General features: G+C 44.0%; 1 protein-coding gene across 1 annotated transcript in view; it reads right to left on the bottom strand.

Annotated features, from left to right (window-relative positions):
* The window catches only part of sox5 (SRY-box transcription factor 5), a 418494-nt gene that overhangs the window by 198642 nt on the left and 195379 nt on the right, over positions 1-24473 (bottom strand). The window contains exon 4 of the mRNA XM_037539858.1: positions 9227-9288. Within this exon, the coding sequence (XP_037395755.1) occupies positions 9227-9252 (26 nt within the window). The 5' untranslated portion in view covers positions 9253-9288. The remainder of the gene's footprint in view (positions 1-9226; positions 9289-24473) is intronic.

Raw genomic sequence — 24473 nt, 5'->3', positions numbered from 1 at the left:
TGAGGGATTTTGGTTGTACTGGGAGGAGTTTAGGTTGTCAAATGTGTCTGTTTTGTATCTGTTTATAATGTGTCTTGGGTGCGTTTACACTAGGAATTTTATGCGATTTGGCCTCCAGGTACAATCCAGATCCTCAGACGCATGTGTAACCAGGTGTACACAGAATCTTAAACGTCTTAACGGGGCATCGCTGCCATGGTTACTTTCGGTTTGTATGTCAGTCACAGACGTCCACAGTACAGCACACAGACACAGAAAGAGGGACAACACGCAGTGTGCTGGAACACGGCGCGTCCCTCAGCGCCATCGACATGGATTTTCATTGTTGTGCCCATGGGACCAGATGTCACTGCCGTTCCCTCGATTGGGTCCAATTCTCTCTCTCTCTCTCTCCCTCTCTCTCCCTCCCTCTCTCTCTCCCTCACTCCGTCTCACATTCTGTGCATGGAGCACCAGATGGAGAGACTTTGCGTTTCGTGCTCCAAGCCTCTCTAACTCCTCATCACAATGAAGAGTCGCACGTGATCAGCAAAAGGCTGCACTTTGCTTTCTTCCTTCATTCTCTCTCTCTCTCTCTCTCTTTTCTCTTCTCCTCATTTTCCCCTCCACAAAGAGACTAAAGAAAAGAGAAAAAAACAAAAGCCTCTCATTTACTTCAGACACACTAGTCTACTGTACAAGTCACGGCTCACTGGTCAGGTTATTCAGTATCTCTCTCTCAGTCTCTCTCTCTTTCTCTGTCTCTTAATCTGTCTGTCTCTCTCTCTCTGTGTGTCTGTCTGTCTGTCTCTCTCTCTCTCTCTCTCCCTGAGCTGGGTCCTCAGGCGGGTGTATTATTTCATTAAGTGCTTTTCAGCCCAGAGGGGGGATTTGGGGACAAACCTCGGGGATGTGTGTGACAAGGTCGCAACCTCTGACAATCTCCGCCTGCTCCTGAGCGCCTGTACCACACACACACACACACACACACACACACACATACACACACACACACACACACGCACACACACACACAGAAGGCCAAGACCAAATATTTTAAAAGCCTCCATCAGTGGCCCCTTTACAGAGATCAGGAGAGACATTTAAACCAAAAATTGAGGAGACAGAGAGAAGTAAAGAGGAGAAAGTGACAAACACACACACAATATATATATATGTATAGAGAGAGAGAGAGAGACATTAACAAAGAGAAAGACAGAGAGTGACAGTGACATAGAGAGACTGACAGAGAGAGTGACACAGAGAGAGTGACACAGAGATAGTGATGATATAGAAACATAAAAAGAGAGAGTGATATTCAGACATACAGAGAGAAAGAGAGACACAGAGATACAGAGAGAGACAGAGACATACAGAGAGAGAGAGTGATATAGAGACATACAGAAATAAAGAGTGATACACAGACATACAGAGAGAAAGAGAGAGAGAGAGAGAGAGAGAGAGAGAGAGAGAGAGAGACAGACATAGAGACATACAGAGAAAGAGACGCACACAGGCATACGGAGAGAGAGAGTGATAGACATACAGAAAGAGAGAGAGAGAGAGACAGACATACACAGAGAAAGAGTGATATACAGGGAGAGAGTGAGAGTGATATACAGACATACAGAGAGCGAGAGAGTGATATACAGACATACAGAGAGAGAGTGATATACAGACATTCAGAGAGAGAGAGAGTGATATACAGACATACAGAGAGAGAGAGAGAGAGAGATACAGACATACAGAGAGAGAGAGAGAGAGAGATACAGACATACAGAGAGAGAGAGTGATATACAGACATACAGAGAGAGAGAGAGAGATACAGACATACAGAGAGAGAGAGAGAGATATACAGACATACAGAGAGAGAGAGAGAGAGAGAGAGAGTGATATACAGGGAGAGAGTGAGAGTGATATACAGACATACAGAGAGAGAGTGATATACAGACATACAGAGAGAGAGAGAGTGATATACAGACATACAGAGAGAGAGAGAGAGATACAGACATACAGAGAGAGAGAGAGATATACAGACATACAGAGAGAGAGAGAGAGTGATATACAGACATACAGAGAGAGAGAGAGAGTGATATACAGACATACAGAGAGAGAGTGATATACAGACATACAGAGAGAGAGTGATATACAGACATACAGAGAGAGAGAGTGATATACAGACATACAGAGAGAGAGAGAGAGAGAGAGAGTGATATACAGACATACAGAGAGAGAGAGAGAGAGAGAGAGAGTGATATACAGACATACAGAGAGAGAGAGAGAGAGAGAGAGTGATAAACAGACATACAGAGAGCGAGAGAGTGATATACAGACATACAGAGAGAGTTAGAGTGATATACAGACATACAGAGAGCGAGAGAGTGATATACAGACATACAGAGAGAGAGAGAGAGTGATATACAGACATACAGAGAGAGTGAGAGTGATATACAGACATACAGAGAGACAGAGAGAGTGATATACAGACATACAGAGAGCGAGAGAGTGATATACAGACATACAGAGAGAGTGAGAGTGATATACAGACATACAGAGAGAGTGAGAGTGATATACAGACATACAGAGAGAGAGAGAGAGATACAGACATACAGAGAGAGTGAGAGGGATATACAGACATACAGAGAGAGAGAGAGTGATATACAGACATACAGAGAGAGTGAGAGGGATATACAGACATACAGAGAGAGAGAGAGAGAGAGAGAGTGATATACAGGGAGAGAGTGAGAGTGATATACAGACATACAGAGAGAGAGAGAGAGAGTGATATACAGACATACAGAGAGAGAGAGAGTGATATACAGACATACAGAGAGAGAGAGAGAGAGTGATATACAGACATACAGAGAGAGAGTGATATACAGACATACAGAGAGAGAGTGATATACAGACATACAGAGAGAGAGAGTGATATACAGACATACAGAGAGAGAGAGAGAGACGCACACAGGCATACGGAGAGAGAGTTATATGAATATATACACAGAGGCCTGAAGAGGCAGGAGTGATGAGGAGATGAGGAGGTAAGGGAGGAGGTGCAGGAGAAAGGGGAGGAGGGAGAGGGGAGTGATGAAGTGAGGGACGGTGTGGTGTGGTGTGTGTGGGGGGGTGCGCGGGGGAGTGGGTCAGACAGAATTCGGCATTGTTCGGGCGAGAGCTCCACGTTCTGTTGGTCCCAACTGATCCAAAGAAACAAAACTGCATTGTACCTCGCAGATGGAAGCGAGTGTCGCCAAGGTAACCAGATTAATCTCCCCTTTTCTCCGCTTCCTCTGGTGGAGAGGGCTAATCGCGGCGCTCCATTCACGGCAAAGCCGGGCCTCAAAGCCGGGGCTCTAACTAGCCCTCTAATTAGCCGCAATTACAATGAAGACAACATGATGAGATAATAGAAATTTGCAAAATAATGACATACCACGGCAAAATATTCCTCCTCCTAAGCAGCATGCTTTTTCACTCCCGTCTCTGCCTCTCTGGCTGCCTCTCTCTCTGCCTCTCTGGCGGAGCCACAATGAGCAGGGGCCCTTTTTAAAGCCGAGGGGGCCGAATGGTGCTGCATTCGGAGGCACAGAGCCCCATTGTCAGCTCCCCCGATTTCTCCCTCAATCAACAGCCCATTGTCTGGCTTCTTAAATAAAAATGACTCGAACGCAGACGCACATAATGATCTCCCTCTCACCAGCACGCCAAACGGGGATGGTGCGGTGCATCAAACACTCGCACATACACACACACACACACACATGAATGAATGCACACACAGACAGTTTGGCCTGATGGACTCAATCTGACCTGATGGGCTAATATACAGCTAAGGTAATTTACAACACAATTAGAGAGAGAGAGAGAGAGAGAGAGAGAGAGAGAGAGAGAGAGAGAGAGAGAGAGAGAGAGAGCGAGCTTGACACGAAGAGAGACAATAAGAAAAAAAAAGAGAAAGAGAGAGACGGAGAAAAGAAAGAAAGAGAATGAGAAAAGAAAGAGAAGCAGAGAGATGAAAGACAAAGTGTGTGTGTGTGTTTGTGAGAGAGAGAGAGAGAGAGAGAGAGAAAGAAAGAGAGAGAATGGAAAAGCTTGACAGAAAGAGACAATAAGAAAAAAGAGAAGCAGAGAGATGAAAGACAAAGTGTGTGTGTGTGTGTGTGTGTGTGTGTGTGTGTGTGTGTGTGTGAGAGAGAGAGAGAGAGAGAGAGAGAGATAGATAGATAAAGAGTGAGAGAAAGATAGAGATAAAGACCGAAATAGAGAAAGAGAGAAAGAGCAAGACAGATAGACAGAGGGAGAGAGAGACAAAGACTGAGACAAAGTGAGAGAAAGAGCGAGAGACATAGAGAGAGAGAGAGAGAGAGACATAGAGAGCGAGAGAGAGTGAGAGAAAGAGCGAGAGACATAGAGAGTGAGAGAGAGTGAGAGAAAGAGTGATAGAGATAGAGAGAGAAAAACCTCGATTTTGAACACAAAGATTCACACTCAATTAAAGTGTTTCTATAAAAAAGCCCAAACCCAGAGTTTTAATTTAGACCATTTATTGTTCTAGATCTTCCTTTTTTCTTTTACCTTCTTGATGCTGTGGCAATACTGTAACTGAATATGGTCACATAGAGAGAGAGAGAGAGAGAGAGAGAGAGAGAGAGAGAGAGATAAGAAACTGATTAAGGGACAAAAATGCAAGGAAGTGGTTGAGAGCAGAAAAGAGAAGTAAAAGGAGGAGAAAGGAAACACAGGGGTGAGAGGACATAAAAAAAAGAACAATAAGGGGAAACGAAAGAAAAGAAAAGACTAATGTAGAGCAGAGAACAAGAACAGAGAGACAGAGATACAGTGAGAGAAAGAAGATGCATACACACTACATTGCCAAAAGTATTCGGTCGTCCAGCTTCACACACAAATGAACATGACTGACACCCCATTCTTAATCCATAGGGTTTAATATGATGTCGGCCCACCCTTTGCAGCTATAACAGCTTCAGTTCTTCTGGGAAGGCTTTCCACAGGGTTAGGAGTGTGTTTATGGAAATTTTTGGTGTGCAGTCATGTTGGAACAGGAAGGGGCCGTCCCCAAACTGTTCCCACAAAGTTGGGAGCATGAAATTGTCGAGAATCTCTTGGTGGTGAAGCTTTAAGAGTTCCTTTCACTGGAACTAAGGGGCCGAGCCCAACTCCTGAAACACAACCCCACACCATGATCCCCCCTCCACCAAACTTTACACTCAGCACAATGCAGTCAGACAAGTACCGTCTCCTGGCAACCGCCAACCCAGACACGTCCATCAGATTCCCAGACGGAGAATCGTGATTGGTCACTCCAGAGAACACGTCTCCACTGCTCTAGAGTCCAGTGGCGGCGCTTTACACCACTGCATTCCACGCTTTGCATTGCGCTTGGTGATGTAAGGCTTGGACGCAGCTGCTCGGCCATGGAAACCCATTCCATGAAGCTCTCTACGCTGTTCTTGAGCTGATCTGAAGGCCATATAAAGTTTGGAGGTCTGTAGTGATTGACTCTGCAGAAAGTCGGTGACCTCTGCGCACTATGCCCCTCAGCATCCGCTGACCGCTCTGTCATTTTACGTGGCCGACCACTTCATGACTACTTCCGTGTCCGATCACGGCACCACGCTGGAATTCACTGAGCTCCTGAGAGCGACCCATTCTTTCACTAATGTCTGTAGAAGCAGTCTGCAGGCCTAGGGGCTCGGCTTTACACACCTGTGGCCATGGAAGTGACTGGAACACCTGAATTTAATGATTTGGGTGGGTGAGTGAAAACTTTTGGAAATATAGTGTGTGTGTGGTGTATGTGTGTATATATATACAGAGAGAGAGAGAGAGAGAGAGAGAGAGAGAGAGAGAGAGTGAGAGAGAGAGAGAGAGATATACAGACATACAGAGAGAGAGAGAGAGAGAGAGACAGTGTGTGTGTGTGTGTGTGTGTGCACACATTCACACTTACTTTCTGATGTCAAACATGATCACACAGCACACTGAACTGTCTTCTCACAGGAGATAAAGGCTGACACACTTAAAATGGATCTGCATGTTTATTAGAGTGTTATTATCAATAATAAATAAGTTATTATCAATAGTTGATGCCTTCGTTGCCAACAGGTTGTGTTGAGTGATGCCGATGCCAAAGCTTGGGGTGTATTATGCTTTTCGGGGTTGCCCAATCAGAACAGAGTGGGCGAGCTGACGAATCAGAGCTCACTGGGCTCATCAGGAGGCGGGGCTTAAAGACACAGGAGCTCTAACAGAGCGTTTCAGACAGAGGGTGAATAGTGATGTAGAGTATGAGAATAATAATGTATTTTAGGGAAATTGACGCATGTAAATCTGTTCTAGACCCTCAAAATAAAATTCTTAACATTGAAAATGAGCATAATAGGTCACCTTTAAAATACCAAAACTTTCCTGGTCAATATGAGCAGCTATCAGGCTGCAGGTTAAGAAAGCTGAAGCAGCTACAACATTAATCTCAGTGATTAAAAGGGCCGGGGAGCTGGAGGGGTGAAGGTGGGGGGGGGACTGAAGGTGGCTGTAAGGTTTTGGGCGGTGTGAAGGAGCCGTGTTTGCATAAGCACATATTAAACAGCGCAGACCCCTCCTCATCAGAACGAGGGCGTCTCACGCCGCCGTTTGAAGTCTCCTCTCCGTCATTAAGCCGACCTGCATTCATTAAGACAAACACTCTCTCCACTCAAAGGAGCCGCGTTCTGATTCTCCTTTGCGCCGTTGTTTTCGTGCCATACCTTATTAGGGAGTCCTTCTCACGTCCAAACAATCATTTCAAAGATAAACGAAAAAAAAAAACAAAAACATGGTTTGCTTTCATTTCATTTGACTGTATGTTTTTTTCCTCAGTTGAGGAGCTAATGAGGTAAAAAGGCTGGCGCGATTAAACACAGGTACGGATATCTGTTATATTTTACACCATTTCTGATCCTTTTCAAATGCTATTCTGAACGGATGACTTTCTACCCGTTTTAATGATTATGATAAGGTTGAGCGAATAAAGGCAACAATTTTTACTGGTTGCTGCTGTTGATCCGCAAGATTGCTTATTGTTGGAAAAATATTGAACCCAAAATAACTGATGTTGATGGTGAGAATAATTCCCATGTTTTTTGCAAGTGCATGAAAGAAAAGAAAAATTAAGCAAAACATCCATTTGTAGAACTAAACTTGCAGAAATGTTGATGAAATGCTTTGCCATCAAAAGTAAGTTTGCCTTTGGCATGTTTAACATATAACACAAGCTCATATCTCCTTTTCGGATTTTCCAGCTTTTGACCTAATTTGAAAAAACCCATAGGCCTTTACATTGTGTGTAAATTTCATGATGAATGGACTTAAAGAAATGTCCAAAAATTACTTGGAAAAATTCTGGTTCCATTGACTTACATTAAAAGCAACATAGTTTTTTTTTCTTTTTCCTGTAAAGTTTTTTTTTTTTTTTTTGGAGATGCAACATTTTGTTCTGAAAACATACCACAATCATCATATACTCTACACTGCCTAAAGTATTCAGTCGCCCATCCAGATCATTGAACAATCACTTCCATGGCCACAGGTGTATAAAGCCGAGCCCCTAGGCCTGCAGACTGCTTCTACAGACATTAGTGAAAGAATGGGTCGCTCTCAGGAGCTCAGTGAGTTCCAGCGTGGTGCCGTGATTGGACGCCACCTGTGGTCAGTGGAAATATGTCTGAATTCAAACATTCTGTCTCCTTGTACATCCATCCTCATGGGCCATGTAACAGTCATATGCACATGTTTGGGTGCCCCTGGTTAAAGGACACGTTTAGTTGATTTTCTAAGTGTAGGTAAGTCTACATGAAACACTTTGAAGCACAATAACTGTTTAACATGTCTGCCTGTGCTAAAGTTACAGCAAATTTTATATTTTGTGTTAATTTTTTGACTTAGAAAAACGACAAAACCCAGATAGAAAGTATGTATTGATTATTTCAGCACCCACTCACTGTTTGCCACTGCTGGCCCACCCTCGGACCACCCAGATTACTGTCCTGCATTTAAGCGATATCTAGTTTTCGATCTCTTCAGATTTTAAATGCATAGAGACTCTTATCATCATCATCATCATCATCATCATCATCATCATCATCATCATCTTTAACTGCTTAATCCAGATAGGGTCACGGTAGCATTTGGGAGAGCAGAGAATCCCAGACGACCCTGTCCGCTGCAATATCCTCCGGCTCATTCCCGGGGACCCCAAGCTGCTCCCAAGCCAATTTGGAGTTATAATCCCTCCAGCAGGTCCTAGGACGACCTCAGGGTCTCGCCGCAGTAGGCCGCGCATGGTACACCCCCACTGGGAGGTGTCCAGGGGGCATTCTGAACAGGTGCCTGGACCACCTCAACTGGCTCCTCTCAATCTGGAGGAGTGTCGGCTCGACTTTGAGCTCCTCCCAGATGACCGAGCTCCTCACCCTATCAGGTAGAGTGTAGCCGCCACTCGGGCAAAGACGCTCATTTCCACCGCTTGTATCCGAGATCTCAGTCTTTCTATCATTAGTCAAAGCTCATGACCACAGGTGAGGGTTGGGATGCAGACCAATCAGTAAACAGAGAGAGTCGCCTTATGGCTCAGCTCCCTCTTCACCACTACAGTCCGGTACAGTGACCGCATTACTGCTGCCTGACCCAGGCATGCTCCTCCCCTTACCTGGAGTGGGCATGCCATCCTCGTCCAGACTGTCCTTTTATTTTAGAAAATAAACTAAGACAAATATTACAAACAACTGAGAGAAACAAATAGGCCTAAAATAAAACGATATTAGAAAATTGTTCGATTTTATTGAAAATGTTGTGGCTGACACTGAGCCAGATTGAAATTGTTTCCTAAACTTATTTACAAAGGATAACTATGAGGAGAAGGAAGGAAAACTAAGTAAATTAGACTGTGAGTGGAAAATAAGCGATGATACATGGAATTTTGTGCAATACTCTGCTTAAACACTGGTGGGCCACTTGGAAAACGTTGACCAAAATGCTAGTGGGCCGCCGAGTTTGCCATCAGCGGGCCAACAGTGATTCATTATCCTCTTGCTATCAGGGAACACGCAACTTGGCCGTTTGCCTATGACCCAATGTTATGGAGGTAACATGACAGTGCAGTGGACACACAACTAAACAGGGCCGCATTTCTGTGTGCACTCCAACTCCCAGCATGCTTTGTGGAGGTGCCGAGTAGCACATGGCTCACCTGTCTTCAGATTCGCTGGTCTTCATTCCCTGTCAGCACTCAACAGCAATGGCAGGAGCAGTCTGCACACAGTCATTAAAGAGGATGTGGGTTAGTGTGTGTGTGTGTGTGTGTGTGTGAGAGAGAGAGAGAGAGAGAGAGAGAGAGATGTGGGTTAATATGTGTGACTTGGTGAGTGTGGGATGATTATGAGATGAAAGGCGTGATGTGCGGGGCTCATAATGAGACTGCAGAGTGATTAATACTGACACTGTGAGCCGGCTCTAATTACTCTAATTCAATCAGTCCCATTCCACTCGCCACACACACACTTTTCACACACACTCCATGAGGCTGTCGAAGACACTACATCACTTTTCCCGTGCTTGTTTTGAATGGAAGTCAGAGTGCAGTGATTCAGGGCGCAGTCATATTTATGGAGGAGTCTGTGGGACAAACTACAGAACTACAGCCCCCGAATATCCTAAACACAGCCTGCGGTGTCTCAGACGGGCTTTATACCACGCGCAACTTCCATGAAACCTCAGTTGCTTGAACCCTACATGAAAGGAAGTTGCGCTTGATTTGCATAACGTAAAGCATCCCGCAACTCACTCGAAACACAGCCACAACAGTTACAAGCGTCTCAACTGTGTGAAACAGCCAGTCAAAACACATCATGTGGTCACATCAAATGACATTTTCAATAGATGATTTTAATTGATCAATTGACGGGACGATGGCTTATTACACCGTTTGAAATAAGATCCTGGGCGTGTATCACAGAAGACTTCATAATCTCATCATTAACTCCAGATCAGAAAACAGCATCACACAAACATCCTAACTAGACTAAACCTCCTAAATCCTGTCCTAACTTTAGGATGAACCTCAACAGGGTCCTGCCTTCTGTTTAAGGCCCGTTTCTCTGGTTTCTAGGCAGCTGAGTCAGGCAGCGTAGTTCACTACCAGCATAATGAGCTCCATTTATTTCTACTGTAAAACGCGGCTTTCACTGGGAGATGTTTTCTTCTCTAACTCTGCGTTTTAAAAATCTCAGACGCTGCCGACTCGAACTCCACCGCCCCTCTGATCACCTTCCTGTGTTAATATTGATGATGAAATATTACAGTGATGGTGGTGAATAATGAGGAGGCAGAGCTGAACGAGTGTCTGTTTATTTGGAGGAGTAACATTAGTGCACTCTGCTAAAGCATTTGGGAAATGGAGACTGAAACTGAGAGCGGTGACGCTCTGATAAACAGCAGGGGGCGCTCTCACGGTATTCTCAACTTACAGTTTATCACACTTTAGGTTTGTTTGACCTTTTATACACCAGTTACGGTAGCTAACGTTAGCTGTCTGGCTAACTACATTTTTACGCTTCATTTTTACTGTGCACTTGGTTGGCTGCTAGGCAACAGACATGACAGTTGATTGTTGTCTTCGCTTGAGTAAGTTTAGAGATCCTAACTGGAGAGAAGAAAAATTGTGTATCACTTCTACAGTCAGTCTTTCAGGAAAGAGTCCTGCAGATAGAGCTGCATGACATTGTTTTCCATACCTAACAACTACCTGAAACCTGGTTACACTACATATTCACAGAGAGTGACGTATCTAGAACTTCCAGAAGTACTACAATAATGAAATTAGTCTCAACTTTTGTAAATCAATAAGTGATTAGTTAACTTCTCTGTCAGTTCCACAGCTTGGCTGTCTGTACCAAGATACCATAGACAAAGAAATTATGGACAGATAGAGCATTAATATTTGCAGAGTTTAACTCCCTAATTGGCCAGAGCCCACCGACATGCCCAAAGTCTTATTATATATATCTATAATCTAAGCATGGCTCAACCATAAGCCTTAGCATGTAATGAGCTTGTATATTATAAGCTTATATTAAAAGCTATATTATACGATTATAAGGGGTTCAGTTTAAGCACATTGTTATTCTTATTAAACATAAATGAACGGTCATGCATTTTTTTTTAATTTCACAAAATGAGTTCTATATAGTACCAAAGAGTTCTATATAGTATTGGCTTGTAACATGAGAAGAACCCTTTTGGTGCTATATAGAACCCTTTAAAAAAAAAAAAAACATGCCAAGAATCATTAAATCTTGCAAAGGGTTCTTTCAGTTTCCATGGTTCTACATAGAACCGTTTCCTTTACTAAAGAACCCCATCTTTCTAAAGAGTGCATATGATAATATGGGACCTGAATGAGAATTTCTTTTGAAGTGCGCACCACTTATCAGCTGCAACTGGAATAAAAAGGCCCAGTCATAGTTCCCTGTTGGACCACCTGGTTCCACTCCACCTCACAATTATAAGAATAGAAATGTGTGTGTGGTCATGCATTTGCTACATTATGGGGACCAGATTGTCCCCAAGCTGACAAAAGGAAAACATAACCTGTTTTTAGTCTGGGAACAGATTGCTGTTAAACTGCTTCTGGAAATGTAGATTTTATTCGCAGAAGTAAAAGAGCCAGAAGATTTCTGATTGGTTCCTGAGGGTCAGAGCAAGTGGGTAAGGTTTCGCAAAGAAGCATGAAGCTACAGTAAACAGAGAAGACAGTGGAAATCAAAACGCATCGCTGTTGTCGGAACAAAACCTCGTATCTCCAAAACGGTAACTTTACAGAAGAAAGATCAAATCTACTCTGCTTTTAATGGAAGTCAATGGAACCAGAATTTTTTCCTCGCAATTTTGGGCCGTTTCTTTTGGCCTATTCATTTTGAAATTTACAGTCAATGTGAAGGGCAGCAGGCATTTTCAAACTATGTAAAAAATGGAGATACGAGGTTTTGTTACGACAGCAGCGATATGAATAAGTAGAATACCAGCTAATGCATCGATGAGTCCTCGGTGCGACTGCCCGGACTGACTGGCTGGTGAAAAATCGGCCCTCGTTGGTCCGATGAGAATTCCACCCCCCCATCCTCTGTCGTAATTAGCCAAAGCCCGTTGACTGACGACCTCGTTAACGAGCGCCGTCACGGCGATCCCGCTTCACTTTGTTTCGTGTGGGATCAGAAAGGAAGTTGCAGCCAATTATCATAATTAAGCCGGTTGATTTGTTCGGTGTAGCGCGCAGGGAAGGATGGCTCTCGTTAGCTAAACACCTCTGCAACAGATTTGGATTCACCGGTTCTGCTGCCGGGCTTGTAAACAAGTGAAGGAGGCGCATGGAGAATTTTTCATATGGCAAAAGCTCCCCTTGCCTTTCAGCCTCCCCCTCTCCCCCTCCATCTATCTCCTTCTCATGTACACAAATATACGCCCACATGGGTTAACGGATAATCAGCACTTGTTGTGAAAGGGGAGGGAAGATGAATTGCTCTCCATTCACAACTTTAGCTCGGGCCACACTGGGAGCTGATAAGAACACAAGCAGGACAGAAGCGTGAGGCCTGCCTCCGTCGAGCATGTGCGTGGGTATGCCTCGTCTCGTCTGACTCGCCTTACGCCACATTGTCTCTGTCCTTCTTATCTTGGCTTATGTGTGCACATGTCCAACAGGACACGGGACTCCGGAGTGTAGTGAGTGTAGGTGGGTTCCTATGTGCAAAGGGTGTGGAGGTAGTGTGCGACCGTGAGTGCGAGTGCAGTGTGGAGGTACATTTCTGTGTTAATCCATACAGATACACTGCAAACAATGGTCTCTTGTCACCTAAGATCATCTTAAATATAGTCAATCCATCTAAAATTTCTCATTTTAAGATCTAAGACTATTTTCCTTATTTCTAGAATTTTTGTAACATGTTTTAAGTCATTTTTACATGTTTAAGCATAATTATCTCACTATCTTGCCAGAAGTGAGCTTGAGACCAGCTAAAAGATCTGCCAGTATAGTGAGATAATTTTACTCAATTAAAGTAATGTCTAGAAATAATCTCATACGAAGTGCACAGCCATCTCAAAATGGAAAATATATACAAAATGGAAATATCGACTAGATTTAAGATCACAAGATTTTTTGCAGTGCACACAGATAAATACATAAAATGATTCACACTCTAAAAGTGGCATCTTGTCAAGTAAAACTATCTGAAATATAGTCAATCAATCTAATATTTCTCCTGTTGAGATTGTTGTAAGCGTATTTTAAGATTATTTACCTTATTTCCAAACATTTTTACCTGTTTTATATCGTTTCATTGAGTAAAATTTCACTATATTGACAGATCATTTCGCTTGTTGTAAGAAATGAGCTTGAAACTATCAAATTACCTGCCAGTACAGTGAGATAATTCTACATCATAAAATGACCTAAAATAAATAAAATGCCTAATAATTTGATTAAGAGACCCTTACTGGTCCCACAGCAGGAAAATTTCACCTCCACATTTAATCCATCAGTGAACCCAACAGCCCACCCCCACCCCACCCGGAGCGGTGGGCAGCCCTATCCACAGCGCTCAGGGAGCAGTTGCGGGTTAGGTGTCTTGCTCAAGGGCACCTCAGTCATGTACTGTCGGCTCTGGGATTCGAACCGACTACCTGCCGGTCACAAGGCTGGTTCCCTAACCTACGCACGACTGCCCAATAACACAGTCATTAGATTATAATTAGTGCGCGACCATCTCAAAATAAGAAATCGACACTGTCGGACCAAAAACTTGTATCTCCGTTTTTGTCGTTTTTCTGCTGCCCTTTACATTTTGTGCAAAATTTCATGACGCATGGAGCACAAAAAAGACCCAAAATGACTCGGAAAGACGTCTGGTTCCATCGACTTACATAAGTAGACTATGTTTTTCCATCTCTTGTAAAGTGATGATTTTGGAGATACGAGGTTTTCTTCCGACAGCAGTGAAATATGTCGACTAGACTAGATGTGTTTTCGTAGGTTGGCCCTGCAAACCATCGGTAATTCCAGCCTGAGGCCCTCCTACTCACCGCAGCTGATGATACAGCAAAGTCCTCTCGCTCCAAAATAGCTTTAAGCTTTCATTGATGGCTGTCCTGATAAAGGGTATTTCCAGCGACTGCAACGTCATGAATTTGTTTACCACCAAAGTACATCAAGCGTTGAATCTGAAGTATCACTTACAAAACGCAAAACAGCAATGAAGCTGCAGTATCAGTAACATGAGTGACGCTAACACCAGAGGGACGAATGTGATTAATCGCAATTAACTAGACTAATCTGTGATTAATCAAGGGTAATTGCAGTTTTATTGCAGTAGGTAGTTAGTAGACAGACACCCAAAGATACTTGTGCTAATATCGCCCCCTTGTGGACAATCTTCACCCTGCTAAATGTGAGTAAGTGAGTTCTAACCCAGAATGATGAACAGAGCCATACACTTTTAAAAAGGACAGTTCTTTAAGGGTTCTGTAGTGAAGAAAATGGTTCTATAAAGAGCCATGAAAACCCTTTGCATGATTAAAGGGTTCTGTGCATCATGAAGGTGTTCTCCAGATTGATGGAGAACGTGCTGTAGATGGTTCTATATAGCAACTTTTTGAAAAGGATTCTATGTAGCACCCAAAAGAGATTTTGTTTTACATAGTAACAACAGAAGAACCACCTTGGGTGCAGAACCACTTCCATTACTGAAGAACCCTATTTAAGAGTGTAGATGCCTTGTATTTCTAAAGTGACGCATCTGGAGACTGAAAACCTAGAATTCATATTATCAAACATGAAATTCATATAAAATGATAATTATCCTGAAATAATCTGTTGCCAAAATACAGCAGTTTGCAAAAGTCTTAGCCCCCTTTGCTCTTTAAAGCATAAGAACTAATACAAATAAATACAAATACAACAAAAATAATCCGTTTTAACCCCTTAAAATCTGTCTTTTTACATTCTAAGGCTTACGATTCTGTAACAACAGGGCCTCCAGAGCCAACTGGTTGAGCTATTCTTAGGTTATAGAGGTGTGTAATAAACATTTGGGGCTGCCGGTGTGCCCTGCCCATTTAAGGGGTTAAAGAACGTTCTTAGAAGAACACGTTTGGTTGTGGATTTCTCCTCATCATCACCAGCCATCACACAGATTTGTTCAATTCCAACAGCAGCACAGCTGATTTAATTGAACTGAAGCATTGATTAGCCAAACCAGGTAATGATAACTAGAATTAACAAAGATTACTGGAATGTTTTAAACAAAGACTTTAACAGACATACAATCACTAGTTGATGCATTGTGTTGATGTCATTTGCATTTATTCTAATGTTAGTGTTTTTCTAAGCCAGTAAACATTTACTGCGCAGATAAAAAGCTTTTTAAATCTGATTTTCTAGGGTGTCTAAAGCTTTTTGCACAATAATGCATGTGAAATATTGAGTAAAATATTTGAAAGCACACTTTGTTTTTATTTAAATCTGCGGTTACTGTAAAAAAAGTAAAAATATAATGAATAATAAGATAACCTTCGGTATAAAGCCAGGCTTTGTATGTATACCTGTATACGTGTGTGTATGTTATGGCGCTATGTTGGCCTACGTGTGTGTGTGTGTGTGTGTGTGTAAGGTGAGTGTGAATAGGGATTGAGTTGAAGGACTTTAGACATTAGTGGGTGAAAGGCCCTTTGTGAAGGCGGGAGAGGAAAGAGCTGAGGTAGAGGGGAGGGGAGGCCTGCAGGATAATGAACTTCATTGTGTTTGGTTGAGGAATGCGTAGAGGTATGGTTCAAATCAATGCCCCAAACCTACCATTGTCCACCCCCCATCCCAGCCCTGCCACGACGACCCCCTGCTGGAATTAGCATGCTCCGCCCCCCCACCCTGCACACGAAGGAAGAAAGCAGCTGAAGTGGACCTGGGGGTTATCCCTCTCTGTGTGTGTTTCTCTGTTTCTCTGTCTGTTACACACAGCCCAGACCTAAGCGGGGGCCTAGCCCAGCCCGGCCATGCTTGGCCTTAATTAGAACAGACACAAACAGTGGGCCAGTAAATTAGTACTGTAACCATGCACAAACCTCTCTTGAGCACGCACACGCACACAGAAAGCCATCGGAGGAGGACTCCACAGTCAAAGAGCAGAGACTCGAGGATTAAAGGCTGCCTTCAGAGGTCCATGGGCCGACCACAAAAAAGGCACACGCGCCGCCTCACCTGGCGGCACGGTAAAGGAGGGTAAGTAGGGGGGTGAGCGAGTGTGAGTGAGTGAGGAGCTTTGGATTGACTACGTTTAATTAGTGTCAGTGGATCGGTCCCACCGGAGTCGACTAATTAGAGTCTAACGTGTAGATGTAATTACCTGCGAGTGCTGAACATGTTTCATTTAACACAGAACCTCCTGTTTTAAACAGCACAGCTCCCACGCGCTGCACAGGTAGGAGCTGCGGAGTGCTAAACAGGGTCTCTAACGCAGGGCCTCTAGAAGGCTTGTCCTAAGTTGATACATAGAGACGGCTGGTGTAGCTCCTCCAGGAGGCTCGTCCTAAGTCTGTACAAAGACCATGCTGCGCAGCTCTTCAGGAAGGCTAAGCGCAAACACATATGAAAGGCCTGGTTGTGCAGCTCCTCTAGAAGGTTCATCCTATACGGAGTGGTGTGGCTCCTCCAGAAGGCCTGTCTTAAGTTGATACATGGAGCTCTATGGTGTAGCTCCCCCAGGAGGCTCATCCTAAGTCTGTAGAAAGAGCCTGTGGTGCAGCTCTTCAGGAAGGCTAATCATGAACACATATGAAAGACCTGGTTATGCAGCTCCTCCCAAACGTTTATCCTAAGTCAGTACAAAGGCTCTTGGAGGAGCAGCTCTCCCAGAAGTCTTGTCCTAAATTGAAACAAAGAGCCAGGTGGTTGGGTCCTCCAGGAGGCTCGTCCTAAGTCTGTACAAGGAGCCTGTGGCACTGCTCCTCCAGGAGGCTTGTCCTAAGTCTGTACATATATCTGGTGGGGCAGCTCCTCCGAAAGGTTCATCATGTATTGACTCAAAGGGTCTTGTGGTGCAGCTCCTCCCAAAAGTTGATCCTAAGTTAATACAAAAGCTCCTGGTGTTGTAGCTCCTCCAGGAAACTTCCTAAGTTGGTACAAACAGTCTGGTGTTGTAGCTCCTCTAGAAAACCCATCGTAAATTCAAACAAAGAGCCCATATGAAAGACCTGGTGGAAAAGCTCCTCCAGAAGGTCTGTCTCACATCAACATAAAAAGCCTGTCGGTGTAGTTTCTCCTCCAGGAAGCTAATCCAAAGGTGATACAAAAGGGCCTGATGTTGCTGATTCTCAAGAAGGCTCATCTAAGGACGATACAAAGAATCTGTTGGTGTAGCTCTTCCAGAAGGCCTGTCCTACCTTCATGCAAAGAGCCTGGCAATACAGGTCCTCCAGAACGTGCATCCTAAGCTGATCCAAAATTGTCTGGTGATGCAGATTCTCCAGCAGGCTTGTCTGAAGTTGATACAAAGAGCCTGGGGTGCAGCTCCTCCAGAAGGCCTGACCTAAACTAATATAAAAGACCTGCTAGTGCAGAACAAGCCTTCTGGAGGAGCTAAGGTCATATAACATGGCCTGGTGCAGCAGATTCTTGCAAAAGCTTCTCATAAGTCAACAAAAGAGTCTAGTTGTGCAGCTCCTATTGATGGATTATCTTAAGTCAGCACAAAGAGTCTGGTGGTGTAGATCCTCCAGAAGACTTTTCGTAAAACTGCACAAAACACCTTGTGGTGCAGCTCCTCCAGAAGGTTCATCCTAAATCCATAAAATTGACTAAGTGGTACAGCTATCCCAGAAATCTCATACTACGTCAGTACAAAATGCCTGGTGGAGCAGCTACTCCTGAAGGCTTGTCCTAAGTTAGTATAAAGAGCCTTGTGGTGCATCTCTTCGAGAAGACCTGTCCCGAACCCAAATAAAAGACCTGGTGGTGCATCTCCTCCAGAAGACCATCTCCGGCCTATATTGACACAAAGGGCCCAGTGGTGCAGCACCTCATGAAAGTTCATCCTAAGTCAATCCTGGAGGGGCAGCTCCTCCAGAAGGGCCTGGTGATGCAGTTCCGCACAAGGGCCCCATCTACGGCCTGCTTTTGTGTCAGTATAAAGAGTTCTGCAATGAAGCTCCACAAGAGGGCCCATCCTTTGTTTCTACACAGATGCATCTCCATATAAAAGCCCATCGCTGACATGGCTTGTAGGTTTCCTGATGCAGCTCAGTGCGGGGGCTCGTCTTCCAAGAGCACAGACATACAAATAACCACTTGACGGAAAGCCTTCATTCACACGCACAAAAGTAGATATTTCACCACGATTCCTTCTGACAATGCTCATTGTTTGAGCTGCTTCGCTTGCGCCATCAAAGTGAAGGGAAATAAAACAGCAGCACCGCACACAGAGAGGCTCCAGCGTGAAGCTGGGCCAAATCCACAGACAATGAAGCCAGACTTAGACTGCGCCCTGGCGTGTCCCCACAGCTCCCACTATTACTGGACCACTTTTCCCAGCAGTCCACGGTCCAGATGGACCTGATGGCTCCCTGTAACCCCAGCAGTCACTCTCCTCTATGCAATCGCGCCGCAGTCGCGTCGTGTCATTTAAAAGTTCGTTTTAATTGATTTCCTCCCCGGGAACATGCTTTTCAGCTCAATGGAAGCCTTTTCTCCCACCCCATAACACACTCCACGACTGTTTTTTTCCCTGTTGTGCGAGTGTGTGCTCGTGTGTGCGTCTAAGTGGGTTTTTTTTTTCCTCTTCTTTTCTCTCTTTCTTTGGGTTTTGTCGAAAGTGCATTAGCTTCCAAACAGAGTAATGTGGGTTCGATTGTGAATCGATAACACTCACCTCCCCGCAAGTCCCTCAGCTTGGAGAGAAGGAGGGTGGAGGTGGGTGGGTGGGGGGGGTGTTTGTAAACACTGCCATGGCAACCACGACTACTTTGACACAGGAGCAGAACCTTCAGAAAAAGGTCAGCACTTCCTTTTTGTACAATATGAGCACGCAAGCATGCTAACTACCTGTACACAAGCGGTAACTGGAGGCCTACACATGCTAAGAAAAGGAAAAATGAGTGAGGGAGGAAGCGAGAGAGAGAGAGAGAGAGAGAGAGACGTACGGGCATACAATTCAACTTCAATTCAATAAACTTTAATTATCCCTGCAGAGCAATTACAAGGCAGGGGTAAAACACACAGACTGAAAACAACATCCGCTCGAGAAGCCAACAAATATATATGAACAAGTTCAACAAAGTGCATGCAGTAGGTGTCTCAGTGTGTAAATCACTAGAGGTACAAGCGTGTCCTCCTACACTCTCAAAAACAAAAAAAGGTACTAGACTCTCACTGGGGCAGCCCCCCTCTCGTCACTGGGGTGGGACCCTCAAGGCTCCGTCTCAGTCCCTATAGTCAGGGAACATAGCTGAACCGTAATCCACTGAAATGATCTGTTCTAAGCTGGACTGACTCCACACACCCCGCCTCGCCTCGCCTCCAGGCTTTTATTCTACTGCTCTGTTTTAAAACATTCAGTTATGAAAAGGAACAAATACCAACTTTTCATCTGGAGGAACTGATTTAAGCTTCACAATCAGACTTTAAAACTACTGTAGAACCTTTGACGGAACCTTTATATTGTTTGTACCTTGAGGAACAAAAAATGTGCCTGAACAGAACCTTCATTTCTAAAAGTGTGTCTATCAGAGATATTCTGAACTATTTTGTGAAGCGCGCTGGCTGAATCCAGAGGCCCCCATATGAAAATAACTTTTAATTATTAAAGCGATAACTGACGATAAGGCCTACTTACTCTCTAATATCTCAAACCTGATACTGCCAAGGCATCTAACGTTCATTTAAATGTTGACATCAGACTATCTACTTCAGGCTTTGGCATTATTAATAGTGACTGTGATGGTTCAGCTTGTGAACAATGCCTTATGAATAAGAGCGAGATCAACATCAGGTCTGTCTAGGTAGTGGGAATTACCTAGGGGGATTTTGCACTGTGCAAAAATCAGAGACCGCCTTTCATGTATTTAATTTCCAGTCAAAACACTCATTCTTCATTTTCCAGGAAATGCTTTTGAGATTAGATATTATTCCACTTGCATAAGGGAGGAGAAAGTCAAAAAAAGAAATGTGAAACGCTTCCAGTACTAGAGCTCAAAGAATCATTTAAAGCTACAGAGAAAATGGGCCTCCTAACAACCACCTGGAAGACCTGGTCGACCCCAAAACTGCCCCCATCAGATCAACAGCACTTAAAGCTTTGATCTCTGAGAGAGAGGAGAAGATCAAGCTGCTTCAGATCTGAAAACATCCACAGGAGTTTCTGTCCATCCTTCCACTGTGAGAAGACCACTCAGCGCTGTGGGTCTGAAAGGACGTGTAGCTGATCAAGAAGAACCTCACTGAGAAAAGGAGACGGACACACCAAACAAAGAAGCTGAACGATGGACTGACCACCCCAGAGTCCAGACCTCAGCACCACTGAATGGGTTTGATTACTTCAGAAAATCATCAACCAGCTTCTCAGACTGAGCTTTGGAGGCGTGTCTGCAGGTTCTTTGAGGAGCTGGAAGTGAGTCTCCTGAAAAGAACTGAGGCTGGAATGAAGGTGAAGAGCGACTCACTTGCTGATGTTAGTGTCTTATTTTCTGTATGTGTTGTTTTTCGGTTTTTGATATAGTTAATATAATATATAATAATATAATATATAGAAAATACCTGTCGTTTTTTATATTGTGTGCAAATTTTATGAAGAATGGACCAAAAGAAACAGCCAAAAATTACTTGGACAAAACGTCTGGTTCCATTGATTCACATTAAAAGTAAAGTACAGTTTGTGCTTCTCATTTTGGAGATATGAAATTTTGTTCTGACAGCAATGACACACACACACACACACACACACACACACACACACACACACACACACACACACACACACACACACACACACCAACACACTCACATTTTCCAAACCACTGATCCTTCTGGGTTGCAGGGAGCAGCGCTATATATTTCGCGTGTAACGCCGGGGAGCGAGGAGGTGGACGCATATGCTGAGATAAGCAAGTTTTATTGAGGGCAAATCCAGGGTCGTGGTCATGACAGTCCAGGTTCATATATCCAACACGAGAGCACGAGAGCCAGACATAAAACCTCAAAACAGACAAACAGACCCAACAGAACAAACAGCACATCCAACAAGCATCATGCATCATACGTGAGGGTAAACAAGGGACAGGCGGAAACACAGGTGGGAACAATCAGGGGTGGAGAACCTAAACAAAGGGGCTGGACTAAACCAAAACAAAGCAAACACATGGACTAGATCAAAACACAACACGAACACATGGACAGGACTGGGAGGGGCCAATTGTGACATGGTGCTGTGTCTCCATGATACCTTGTATGTCCATTTTTGTCTTTTTTCAGCTTTTGACGAAATTTGAAAATACCGGTCGTCCTTTACATTGTATGTAAACCTCATGATGAACGGACCAAAAGAAACGGCTAAAAATGACTTGTAAAAAAATCTGCTTCCATTGACTTACATTAAAAATAAAGTAGGTTTTTTCCATCTCCTGTAAAGTTACCATTTTGGAGACATGAGGTTTTCCAACAGCAGCGATATGCTGAAGATAACTGCTGCGCTTGATCCAAATGCCCGTGTTTGCTCGCTACAGTGCCATAAATGCAAAACCGGAGAGTAAAGCAGTAAATGAACTCATATTGGAGCAGGGAGGGACAATGATCTCCAGGTCATCAGTGCCCTCTTTGTCCGACTGTTCTTTCTGCTTTTGTCCCTTTGAGGATGAAATCCAATGAGCTTTGCATGTTTAAACAGTAAACAATACGGCCATTGTCACCCTCCACCAATCATGCGCAATGAGACACTCTTCTCTGTAGAACTCATTATAAGCGGTGTGATGCTGCATGACACCGGATTAGAGAAGTTCAGATGGGGATATAGGTATGAAGGTCAAACTGATTTTAGCCAGCATAGTAGCACTGGTCAGGCTTTTATAGCTTTAATGTCTTGTAGCACATTTGTTTTTGGGCGATGTTCAAACCCCGCCGAGACCACACGAAGCCACAGCCCTGTTTGTTTACTATGTCCAACGTGGCCACTCCACAGTGGGCAGACAGAAAAGGTGGTATGTCTCTTTCACTGGCCACAATGTGCAATTCTTTAAACTGCACAAACAAGCCATAAAAATACCAGAGGGACACATGAAATCCCCACAAACCCCCCAGCCGCCACCCCCTCCCCCTCCCCCCGCCCTCCAAATCGACCCCGACCCAGGCTCACTTTCTGTCTCTCTGTCACAAAGAATTCCATTCAGCAAATAGTGACTTCTCTTACGACGCAGGGGCCGACTTAACGCACAATAGCCCCCCTCAGAAACAAAAGGCAGATTATTAAGTTGGAGGAAGGGGGATGATGGAGAGAGCCAGAGCGAGAGAGATAGGAAGACAGAGAGAGAGAGAGAGACAAGAGACAAAACGTGGCAGTTCACTATGGGCAGCCGCACATCTGGTCACCATGTGTGGTTGAGAGCGAGTGCTAATGATGGTCTTCCTGAACTCTCCACAATTAGCTGTGGCCCCAAGTGAGACCGTCCCTCCACCCCACCCCACCCCACCCCATGGAGGCGTGTGTGTGTGTGTGTGGGGGGGTAAACAGGGAAGCCGTCATCCCACTTTGGCCATTACGCCATGCAAGACAGCGCTAACACAACCACAAGTGACCACGCCGCAACGCCAATAAACAAGCCAATAAAAATAAAATAAATAATAACAACGCGATGTCCTTCTCCACAGCTTTCAAGAGAATGATTCAGCCTCTGCGTGAAAAGGAAAGAAAAATAAAAAAAGAAGGAAACAACTTTGAAAAGAATGCAGAGAATATACTCATCCAGACGTGGGGAAGATTGGATGCAGCCATCTCGGTGACCCGTCTCTTTCTCTGCAAAGAAACTAATATCCATTACATTCAGCGCAATGCCATTCAGGGGTGGACAATGTTGCGGAAGGGGTAGCGGCCAAGGGTTGCCGTATGAGCACAGATGTTAAGACAAATTAATTTGCTGACTTCTCCTGGCTGAATCGAGTCCGACGGGCCAGGTCCCCGTTCCAGACGATTGTTGCGAACTATGAATCCGTCCGTGCACTCGCTCGCGCCCTTGATTCATCGGGGGCTGCAGTAGCTGGTCAAGGTCTTTCGGGAGGCTTTTGTCTGTTCCGACACTGGATGCAATTACGGGCATTGAGAAGTTGTCGGAGAAGTGTGGGTGGCTTTGTTCGGTGGAGATTGGCTCTGGATACGCAGCAGTCAAATTGATGCAATGCCGTGGATTTTCTGAAAGGTGTCAACCCGGCCGACCCGAGAGATTGGAAGCATGGAAAAAGTTTCAGCAAACATTTTTATTATTATTTTGCTCATATGGCCAGATCTCGCACATAGAGCCCAATTGTATAACTGCTTGTTTATTTTTGTGCGGCTTTATTAACACAAGGCTACCTGCGTTCATGCGAGGTGTGAGCTGAAGCTTTTATCGGGGGTGGTTGGAACCAAACACAGCCCGAACCACAGCATCACTTTTTAAATCAGACCCCGAGCTGAGCCCGACCAAAGTCTGTTCCAACCCCACCTGAACCAAACCAGCAAGTTTTGAGCCCGAAACTGACCCGAGAACGGAAAATTCTGTCCAATGTGTATAGTAACTGTGTCGTGACAATGATACGCATCATTAGATTACAGATAAACTGAATATAAGCTATATCTAAAATAATACGCGGGACTTTGGATACATGATATCAAGTGAAATTATCTTAAATATAGTCGGAAAATCTAATATTTCTCTGTTGAGATTGCTGTAAGCTTAGTTTCAAATTATTTACCTCATTTCTGGACACTTTTACATGTTTTAAGTCATTTTATTACATAAAATTATCTTATTATATTGCAGATAATTGCATTGATAGTGAGATAATTTAATTTGCCTTAATTTTAAGAAATTAAAAATGACCTAAAACCACTGAAAACCAGGTGGATAATCTGGATAACTAGTGTGCAACCATCCTAAGATAAGAAATATTAGATACATCGTCTAGATTTAAGATGATTTCACTTGACAAGATACCATTTTTTGCAGCAATTGACATAAACATGTCACAGCTGATGTCATGTGCTGTCATAAGCTGGCTAATTACAGTACGCTTAGCAGTAATCAAACACAAACTGTCAGGTTGTCTGTAGCGACCAGTGACAGAAACATGACACCGATTCTTATTACTGAACTACATCTATGATAGCTCATAACAGCATATTACACCTGCTATCACTTGTTTATGACAT

The sequence above is a fragment of the Pygocentrus nattereri genome, chromosome 1 (genome assembly GCF_015220715.1).
Source record: "Pygocentrus nattereri isolate fPygNat1 chromosome 1, fPygNat1.pri, whole genome shotgun sequence".
NCBI classification, from domain to species: domain Eukaryota; kingdom Metazoa; phylum Chordata; class Actinopteri; order Characiformes; family Serrasalmidae; genus Pygocentrus; species Pygocentrus nattereri.
Note: the sequence above shows the minus strand (reverse complement) of the source record. Positions and strands in the feature narration are given on the sequence as shown.